We start from the raw sequence: 10,411 nt of genomic DNA on the forward strand, positions 1-10,411 counted from the left end.
AGTCTTGGATGTATGAATATTTTTTAAAAGTATGCAGATTTTTTTCTTTCAGTGTATAATTTTAGAAGCCATTGTTTTAAAAAGTATACAGTATACTATCATTATAATCTTTAATGCATAGAAAACAAATATGAAAAATCATATCTGAGACCCACATGAGTAGGATTTCCTTTGGCTTTGACTTGTCCCCTGCATGAGAATCACTTTGGGTTGCTGAGCTTTTTTTTTTCCCTAAGCCTCACTAGAATCTCTGCATTGGATTCAATATCTAAAGAGTATGTCTGGAATTAGACTCGCTGAAGATTTCAGATGACTGAGATTGGAAAGAACCTCTAATCCATCCTTTTGCATCACTGGATCACACTTCACCAGGACTTGGGGCTTGGAATACCTACCTTGGAGTTCGTTTAATTAGCTATTACCATTGTAAATAAGAAATGAGGCTGGGACATATCCACAGAGGAAAAATGTTCTAAAATATTCTACTGCTCCACATTTAAATGACAAACATGAGATAAGGAATAATAATGTAGCTCAGCTTTAAGAAGGAAACACAATCTAAACTTTTCCTGGTCTGGCCCCAATTCAACAAAGTGCAAGTTTAAATCCCTGGGACTACTCATATGCTTCATCCACTAGATGTCACTGTTGCTTCACAGATGAAGGGGAAGATGCCATAATAATAAATATTTCTTGTAAAGGTGACCTGCAAAGGAAGAAAAAGGTATCTATAGTCTTCAGGGAAAATAGGTTTGAAGGGACCTGAATTTCTAATGTAAAATACATGCAAAAAAAGGGGTGGGGACAAACCCAACCTTTTAGACCATCATTATATGTAATAAAGAAGCAAAAAAGCATAAATTTATTTTCCCCTCCCCACCAGTTTACCAAAAAAAAAGTGGGTTACTTTAATGGAATACCCATACTAATAATGGGTCAAATCTAGTGTTAATCCATTGATTTTATAGGATTTAGACTGAGAATTAATTTGGCTGTGTTCATTATAAAAAAAAAAAAAATCCTTACATATTTTTTTTAATTGCTAAAATCTAAATAGTTCTCACATTTAATGATCTAATTTTCTTCTCACTATCTGCTTCCTTTTTAAAAAGCTCTCAGCTTGGACAGTGGAAATAGTTGGTTTCACTTCTGCTTCTAGTCATTTCATACTCATGCCAAACCCACACAAAAATGCAGAAATTGGGCTTGTTTTTGGCTTAATTGGCTTGTGAGTTACTTGTTGGCTAGTTTTTGGCTTGTAGTTTGTTGCTTCTTGTAGCTTGTTACTGCTGCTTTTTTTTTTTTTTTATTGGCTCCTGGCCAGCAGGGGCGAGACAGGGGAGAGAGTCGAGGTGCACAGCAGGCCCACCACAGTCCTAGACTGGACGCTGGGGGGATCTAGTCACATAGAGTGTTGAGGTTCTTGGGGATTGGCTTGTTTTGACCTTGTTTTTGAAATGGGATTAGCTTGATTTTTGGCTTATTGTAAAAGTTGGGGTGCGCATTTACCACATGAAAGTTGGCAACTGTGCTTTCAGCTACACTTGCACTAGCAGAGGTAATCTCTGTGTGTTGGGGGGGGAACAACTAGATGTTCAGTAGTTTATGGTCTTCTGTTAAACACACAGTTCCACTAGTTTAAGTAAAATCTGTTTTAAAACACTTATTTAGATCAGTGCAAAACCACTGTGTAGACACTCTTAAATTGAATTAAACTTGGTTCCGTAACTAAATAAATGAAATCAATTTAAAAGCATCTGTGATGTCCTTCCCCTTTGAATGTTTGAGTGCTCTTCCCTCCCAAGTGAAAAGCCTCACTTTCCTGCTGTTTTCAGTTTTGCAGCCTGAGTAATAAAGGGAGCACCAGACAGCTGTGTTCCTATAAGCTCCCCTTTTGTCTATCTCCTTCTTCGCTGGGTTCAAATACAACATTTTGAGATGCAGGATTTCTATCCCACAAGTGTCTACTGCTGCCTCTGCCTGAAGAAGAAGAAACATTAAGCAAATCATACTATGAAAAAAGGGGGAAAGTTTATCTAGAGGCTCAAGGTGGCAGACTGCTGATTTTGCTGCTGGGACAGTGTGAACCAGCCAGCTAGAGAGGGGGAAACTGGCAATTAAAAGCAGAACAAAGGAATGGGTTGCTGTCTGGAGCTCCTGCAAACAAAGCAGTGAGGGGAAACCAAGCAGCCATATTGATTGACCAAATGCAAGTGGCAGGCAAGCAGTTTAAATCTGCATTGAGAGTTTATAGCCAGCAGAGGGAGCCCAAGTACAGACAAAGGAAGAATTCTGCGCAGGAGTACAGATAGAGAAACTTTTTTTTTTGTTAGTGCTCTGTGAGACAAAAGGTGTTCAAGAAGGTTAAGTCCAACAGGAGAACAAAGAAATGGCAACTTTTGTGAGCATTGCTGGTGAATTTGGTGACAATCCAAATAGTGAATGGTGTTGTACCTCAAATGTTTTTGAGCAATTTGTAACCTGTGACACCATTCCAAATGAACGCATTTCAACTTTGCTAATAGTGATGGATCTGAAGGCATATGGACTGCTATTGTCTCCAACTGCGTCCAGAACTGCTACATCCACAGCATTTTTCTTCTACTCTATCAATGATAGCAGAACATTATTGGTTCCATCAGGGAAGTGGAGAGTTGGTAGCATAGTTTGTTGCTGCTCTAAGGAAGTTGTTCAAGCATTGTCAGTTTGGGTAAAAATTAAGTGATGCCCTGATTGATCAGTTACTCTCTGGATTAAGCAATGACCCGGTTTGGAAGACGTTACTGACTGTATCAGTGCTTACATTCAAGAAGGCTGTTGAAGTATCAATTGCAATGGAAACTGCAGTGAAGTAGTCTCTGGAATTTAGTGTGAACCAAGAAGTTCACCTCATGAATCGGTGAGACAGAAGCCCACAGGAATGGAAGGAATTTCCATGTGGCCATTGTGGCACAAACTACATATTCTGAGAAGGATTGCTGGCCAGGCTAGTTTATTTGCAGAAAGTTCCTGAAGAAAAAGACATTGCCATGACCTGTTGCTCAGCTCAGCGACCAACACAGAATAACCAGCCATCCAAGAAGACACCTATGAAGATTGAATCTAAGAGAGGATGGAATTCGGGAATTCATAATGTGGAAAAAGATGAGCTCTAGTGACAATGACCGAGACCTAACATTACACGTATTATCAGAAGCTGGAGTCAGCGATGGCTTCTGGGTCATACCTTTGATCAAAGGAGTTCATACAAGAATGGAGCATGATACTGGAGCTGCTATCTCACTGATTTCTGCATCTACCTATCACCAGACTTTGTCACTAGTTCCTCTTGAATAAACTTACAAAGTTCTGAAGACTTATAATGAGGAAAAGTTTGGTCCCAAAAGCAATACTCCAGGTAAAGTTTCAACTAGATGAACAATTAGTTGTTTTACACTTACAATATGTGATTGAAGGAAAGTATCCACTATTATTTGGTAGATCTTGGCTTGAGACATACTCAGTGTGAGTTAGACTGAGATCAATGTGATCATGAAAGCACCTCAAAATCTTCAAAAAGAACGAGGAGTACTTGTGGCACCTTAGAAGGTTTTAGCCCACGAAAGCTTATGCTCAAATGAATTTGTTAGTCTCGAAGGTGCCACAAGTACTCCTCGTTCTTTTTACTGATACAGACTAACACGGCTACCACTCTGAAACCTATCAAAATCTTCAGAAAATATTTGAAAGACATTCTAAAGTTTTTGAAAAAGAACTTGTACAGATGAGCAACATGTCAGTGAAGCTCACTGTTAAGTGTGACAGCCAGCCAAAATACAATATTGCCAGTGCAGAGTTGTGCCTTATGCTCTGAAGCCTCTGGTGGAGGCTAATTTTGGACCATTGAGTGAGAATATTGGAATCGTGTCACTGGTTTCACACAGTGAGTGGGCTACACCCATTGTACCAGTAATCAGAAAGGATGGCTCAGGTCAAATTTGTGGAGATTTCAAAGTGATGCTGAATCCAGTTTTATGTGCAGACCAGTATCCTCTACCTCCTACTGAAGATTTGTTCACTACTCTTAGTGGAGGATGTTGTTTCAATAATTTGGATTTGCTCAATGCATACCTACAGATAGAGATTGATGCAGCATCTCGCAATCAACACACAAAAAGGTTTATTTTGTTACAACAGGTGGCTTTCTGGTATCACATCAACACCTTCCCTGTTCCAGAAAGCCATGGATGAGATCCTGAAGGGACTGAATGGCATACAGTGTTATTTAGACAATGTCTTTGTTACAGGAAATGATCAAGAGTGCTTTCCCCCCATTTATATTTGTCAAAATTTTCTTTTGGATGCAGATCTGTCACTCTTTTGTGTAGAGACACAGGAAACCATGGCAGGTCACGTCTAGAACAGATTATACAATGTGCTCTGTACAGCTACTCCTGAGAACCACTTTGAACGTTCATCTGGTACAGAATGATTGCTATTTACTTCTCATTGAAAGCATGCTATGCTTGTGCTCCACAGATTGCACTGGCTTCAAGTTTGTTTCCAGGTGACCCAGACTAAATGGTTTAGGTCCTGGCTCCCCCTCTCCCTGTAGGATATCTCAGCACTTGACATGGTAGACACATGTCTTCCTGGTCAAACAGGACAGGACTGGTGACAGGACATTTTCAATTTAAGGCATTTTACACTAGAATTTACTACCGCTATCATTTTGATCCAGTGGAGCCAAGCCATTGACCTTCAGGGCAAGCCAGGAGGCTTATCTATTTCTCTAGGCCTTTCTGAGGGGGTGGTTATATGGGTGAGAGTGGATTGAAACGAGAAGACTTGTGGTCCTAAAGGGCTGGGTAGGTATTAATGTGACATTCTTTATATATGTTTTTATGTTGTGTAGGCACTTAGAGCAATGAATAGGGATTTTAACAATACATACATAAAGGCGCTAAGTCAAGACCATATGTATGATGTATAAGGGTGGCCTGAAACTGCTTGCTTCATATGTTACAAGGCCTGGGGATTGCATTCTCTCTGGTGTAGTTCAAGGAGCTGCTTGATGTCTCTGAGCATGTTAGTGAACTTTTTGCACCTTAATTTAAAGGGTGGAGGTGTGAATCTTTAGCAAAGATATCCTCTGTCCAGGATGTTAAGTATACTTTTGTGACAATGTAGCCCTGTGTCCACACCCTACACAGTATTATAATAAATGTACAAAGTATGCATTGAGAGGTATCATCTGAAAACTCATAATTTGCTGATCACTGTTGTCCTGATAAAATGTGGCAATATTGTATGTAAAGTTTTAAGGTTTCTCTGTATAATGTTGTTAACATGTTCTAAACCACAACAGAAGTTGGCAACAGGTCTGTCTCAAACAAAGGAATGTGCGTGCTGCTTAATTTGCATTTAAGTAGTAAACAGAGTCATCAAGCAGGAAGGGTAGACAAAGGCACTCCAAACAAGTGAGGAAAAGTAACAGGGAACATCCTTCTCCGTAGACTTTTGTCTCCACAATCTCAGCTGGAAATGTTTTCCAAGAGACAATATAAAAAGGAGAGCCAGACACCTCAACGCACCACTCCTCTCTGTCCACCAATTCATGTTCTAGAGGTGAAAAAGAAGCACGTGTTGAACTGGAAAAGGGGTCCTGGCCTAAGCAGTTTGGTCAGTAAGACTGATGAGAGTATGTGATAAGAAAAACTTTGCTTTCAATTTAACATAGTTTATGTTAAGTATCAGTTGCACTTTATTTGTCTTGTAACCGTTTCTGACTTTTATGTCTCATTACTTGCAGTCACTTAAAATCTCTCTTTGTAGTTAAGAAACTTGTTTTGTTTGTTCTAATCCAGTGTGTTTAAATTGAAGTGTCTGGGAAACTCATTTGGGCTAACACAATGGCATGTGCATATTATTTCTGTTAAAGAAATATGGACTTTATATTAATTTGTACTGCTTAGGAGAGGGCTGGGCATTTCAAGACATACATTTCTGGGGGAAATCTGAGACTGGGATTGTGTAGGGGTCACCTTGCACTATAACAAAGGTTGGTAAGAGCAAAGGTATGGCTGGCAGGCTGCAGCACACACAGATTTAGCTGGGAGTGAATTGCATGCTGGAAGTTGTTTGTGAGCAGTCCAGGGTGGAAGCTACAGCAGTAAAGCATTGTAAAAGGCACCCCAGGTGAGAGGGCAGGGTGACATAGCTGCTTATTAGTCTGGATTGTACCCTGGTATGTCACAACATTGGAATAGGTGTTTAAAAAAAAACCAAAACAGCAGATTTTAAACTGTCTGAAAATCCCTTTCCCTCCTAGTTGTTTGGGTTTTTTTGGGGGGTAGGGGGGATGTCTTTCTTTCAGTCTTTTTTACTCTTGTGATAGGATCATTTCCTTTAGTTCTCCAGTTCACACTAGGGAATTCTACCAACCATGTTTAAATGACATGGCAGTAAAAACCAAGAAGCCACTGGAGTCTTGTCTAAAAGAGAGGCACCACGAGCGCAGCTGAACTGGTGGTATCATCAGTAGGAAATTTTTTCTACAATTCTCTAATGCAGAAAGCCTTTCAGAATAGATCAGCCTAAATTTCTAATGTAAAAACGAGCAGGATGATTTTATTTTTTAAAAAAACTTTCAGTTCTTTATACATCATAAAGAAGCAAAAAAGGGTACCAGGCCAATATTTTTTCTGTTGTAGGTTGCCTTTAAGAAGGAAGTTTGAAGTTTTTTGTGTTTAGTTTCTCTGGAAGATAGGAATTGCTTTAAATTTGGGAGGCACCATAGTAAACAATTTTAATGACAGATGATTATTCTGTTGGGCTGTGACTTGTACAGAGGTCTCTGATGCTCTGCCTGTGTTTTTTTGCCTTTCTTTTTAATCAGATCTCTTGTATGGAGCTGCCAGAGGAGCTGCAGCAGCTGGCAGATTTCCAAAAGTTGCGAAGAGAGAAAGCATTAAAAAAGTACAAGGTAAATGAGGAGGGTCTTCTGATCAGACCACCACTGGAATCCAAAGGAAAGAAGGCAGCAGAAGTGGAAGAAAAACAAGGAGAGGATAGTTGTTGGCTTTCTTCTAATGGAGCAGCCTTTAAAAAGACATCCTTCCATCCCCAAGATCCACTTCATCAAAATGATGATGAGCAGAAGCAAGTGGTAGATCACTGGGAAAATAAGAAGTCTAGAATCGGCTATAAAAATCCACCCTTTGAAATGGAGTCAGGAGCAAGAGACTTGGTCAGCTGGAACTCTGTATCAAAGAACACCCAAGCAACGGGGAAGGGATCTTCTCCAGAGCAGAAACCTCACACACAGGCTGCTGGATCTTTACAAGAAGAGATTAGACTTTTGTCCCTAGGAAACAAGGATGAAGACTTATTTTGTGCAAAGCATAGCACCACTGTGTCTGCCTCTACTCCTCCAAAAATTAGCAGTTCTCTTCAGGATTCATTTCAGATTCCACGGCAGCCCTCACTTTCTATACTACCTCCTTGCCCAGTCCTAGAGACTGTTGGTTTGTGGCAGAACCCATCCTTGAAGATGACCCAGACCTACATTTCCAATTTCCCAGTAAGGCCAGAAAGGGAAAGGAGTTCAGCAGTTCGCTTTGCCTTTCCTTCAGGTCTCAACTGCCGGATGCCAGCACCAAGCCCTGCAGGAAAATAGCAGAGCTATTTTCGTTACTCTTTCAAAAACAGAAAAGATCATTGTCTCCATCGTCCTGTCAGTACAAGTGTCTTCAAGAATTTTTAGGTATTCGAGAAAAGTATTTCATTTCTATGTTCCCCACTTGTTGAAATAGTTCTACAGAGCTCTCACCCAGTTCCAGCAAAGCTTTTGTAGTGCAGACGAGGCCCTACTGTAGATATAGCTTGCTGGTATAGTTTATATCAGTCCCCTGAACTAAATAAGCTATAACACCAAAAGCACTCTTGCGCTGGTATAGCTGCATTTTGCCTAGGACTTTTGCTGGTATAAAAAAATCATATCCCTAGATGACATTACTATGTCTGCAAAAGTTTCTACTGTAGACCTGGCTTAAGTGTGACAACACTGATGTAGACTTAGCTCCATCATTTTCGCAAACTGATAAAGTAACTGAGCTGGGTAGCATGGGATTGCTCAAGATTGTCCATGATTTGGTAAATACATATATTTAAGTATTGCACAGTCAGTACTCTTGATATTTTGGAAGAGAAAATCACCTCATTCTGTTGGGAGTAGGGGTAGAAATGAGGAGGTTGTATTGTGAAGTTTTGTGGCTGGTTGTATCCAGTAAGATTTCACTGAGCACTAACAGTGTTCGTAATATGAAGGAGGTATGGGATCTCTGCCCCAAGGAGATTGCACTCTTGTGGTTCCCTCATTCTTAGATTGCAGAGTTTCATTAATTAAATGTGAGGCTGTTTCATTATCATATGGAATCCAGGGTTTGTGCTTTTGAATGTATACAAATACTTGTTTGAGTTTTGTTGACTGGGACACAAACTGTTGAGCCATTGATTTCCAGTTGTCAACCTGTGATGTATATGTGCATTTTTGAAGTATTATTGCCGGGGAAAACAAACTCCATTTATTTTTACAAACAATACTGAACTAGCAGTTTCCAAATAGGACTTTCTTTTGGTACTGGCTTACTTTTTTTTTCATTGAAGGTGTTTCAGAGGTGGATCATGCTTCCTATATCCGTGCATTTTGGGGGCTAAAGAGAGACAAGCTTCCACAAGTTCTCTGAAGCATTTACAGTATTCTGTATTTAAGAAAAATCCAGGTTCTGCTGTCATGGTTTAAATAAAAAAATAAAACCAATTTGAAACCAGCATCTTAATTTTTTTTGTTTTTTTAAACTTAATCTCAAGGCTCTGAAAACCAGACACTACAGAGTTAAGGTGAACACCTACCTAACCTTTACTCTGCCCTCTGGCATTGGCAGTAACCACTGGGAATAATCTGCATGCGCGCAAGCTGTGTTCATTATATTATAAATTGCTGTATTGAATAATGGAGGGATGAGTTGGAGAAGTTTGACTGAGCTGTAAGATGAGGCAACCGGGGGCAGGGGCTGCCACTCTGAGGGGATTTGCTGAGTACTTTGCCTGACCCTTGCCCCACGTGCGTGAAAAAGGAAACAGATGCATATGTCCCCTATGGGTTGCAGTTTAGTATCTCTAGAATGGTGGCAATTACTCAAGCACATACCAGCTTGCATAACAGTAGCAATGAAGTTTCAGCAGCAAACGCTCTACAGCTCTGTCTGAGACCCTGGATATGTAGTTAAGCGGCTAGCTTGTGCTGCCATCCCTGCTAGGGAGGCTTCACTGCTACTGGTATTTGAGCTAACTAAATCAAAGCTAACTGGGTATGTCAATGCATGCTTCAGTGACACCTGTTTGCAGTGTAGACATACCCACAGCAGGGCAGGTCTTCTCCAGTTACTAGCTCTCTGGGGGTGAGGATCCCCTGAGTGCCAACACACAGGAGGCACGAAGAGGAGTTAGAGCTCCACACATTGCAGCTGATTGAAGAGGGGATCATAACTCCTGGACGTGCAGCATCCTCCAGCTCCAGGTTCATATGGGAGGTTAGGGAGAGGGGCTCAGACTTCCTCCAGAGGGGCAGGCCCCCTTAAGATCCTCATTCACCTATGAGGGGCAGGGAGCAAGGCTGGACCTGCCAAAGGTGCATTGATGAATCAGTGCTGGAACTACGCTATAATAATCCCACAGGTGGAAAAATTGATACATGCCAGCAATCATTCTCACACATCTGCACAGAGCATGTGTAATTTATTATCTTTCAGAAACTAGCAGCTCTTCTAAGTTAGCAGGGCAAATTTCCCAAAGAGGAAAATAGTACCAACATGCCTATGGGTCATTCTCTGATTTCTGCTAACCAAAGAGTTCATGTTTACAGTGCATTTGTGTAGCTCCGGTTCCTTGGACAGCACATCCCCTTAAGCCACACATGTAATGTAAAAATGGAAGGCTGGAAACCCTCTTGGCTAGTCTTTTTCGGCATGTGTGCTTTTCAGTTGCTTTGTTGTGAGTGTTTGGCATGTACTATTCTAGAGAGGTAAGCTGTTTCTTTAATATTTCAACATTGCTTCCCAAAGGGGCAGCAGGTGACATGCACTAGCTGAGATAAATGTTGCATAACTGAGATCTGTTGGGGGAGGATCAGAGCCATGATTTGAGGCCCAGGTGTGTGTGTGGGTTGGTGGGGGGAAGAGAGGTGGGAATTGATCAACTATTGATATTGTGAAATGCTGTTCTTTTCCAGGGCCTGTATTTCGGGAACCCCTTGCTCAAATGACCCAAAATTTAGAGCACTAACCCTACTCCACACCCTCATGAGGCACAGCAAATTTCAAGACAATATTTAAACAAAAAGAGCATCTCAACTATTAACATAACAAAGCCG

The 10,411-nt window shown here is 40.8% G+C and overlaps 1 protein-coding gene across 3 annotated transcripts in view; it reads left to right on the top strand.

The window, feature by feature from the left end:
* The window catches only part of EXD1 (exonuclease 3'-5' domain containing 1), a 47,023-nt gene extending 38,210 nt beyond the window's left edge, over positions 1-8,813 (top strand). For all 3 annotated transcript variants that reach the window (XM_032769037.2, XM_032769039.2, XM_032769040.2), the window contains one exon: positions 6,878-8,813. In XM_032769037.2, coding sequence (XP_032624928.1) covers positions 6,878-7,657 — 780 coding nt within the window. In that variant the 3' untranslated portion in view covers positions 7,658-8,813. The remainder of the gene's footprint in view (positions 1-6,877) is intronic.
* The last annotated feature ends 1,598 nt before the right edge of the window (positions 8,814-10,411 follow it).

This window comes from Chelonoidis abingdonii, chromosome 4 (genome assembly GCF_003597395.2).
Source record: "Chelonoidis abingdonii isolate Lonesome George chromosome 4, CheloAbing_2.0, whole genome shotgun sequence".
NCBI classification, from domain to species: Eukaryota; Metazoa; Chordata; order Testudines; family Testudinidae; genus Chelonoidis; species Chelonoidis abingdonii.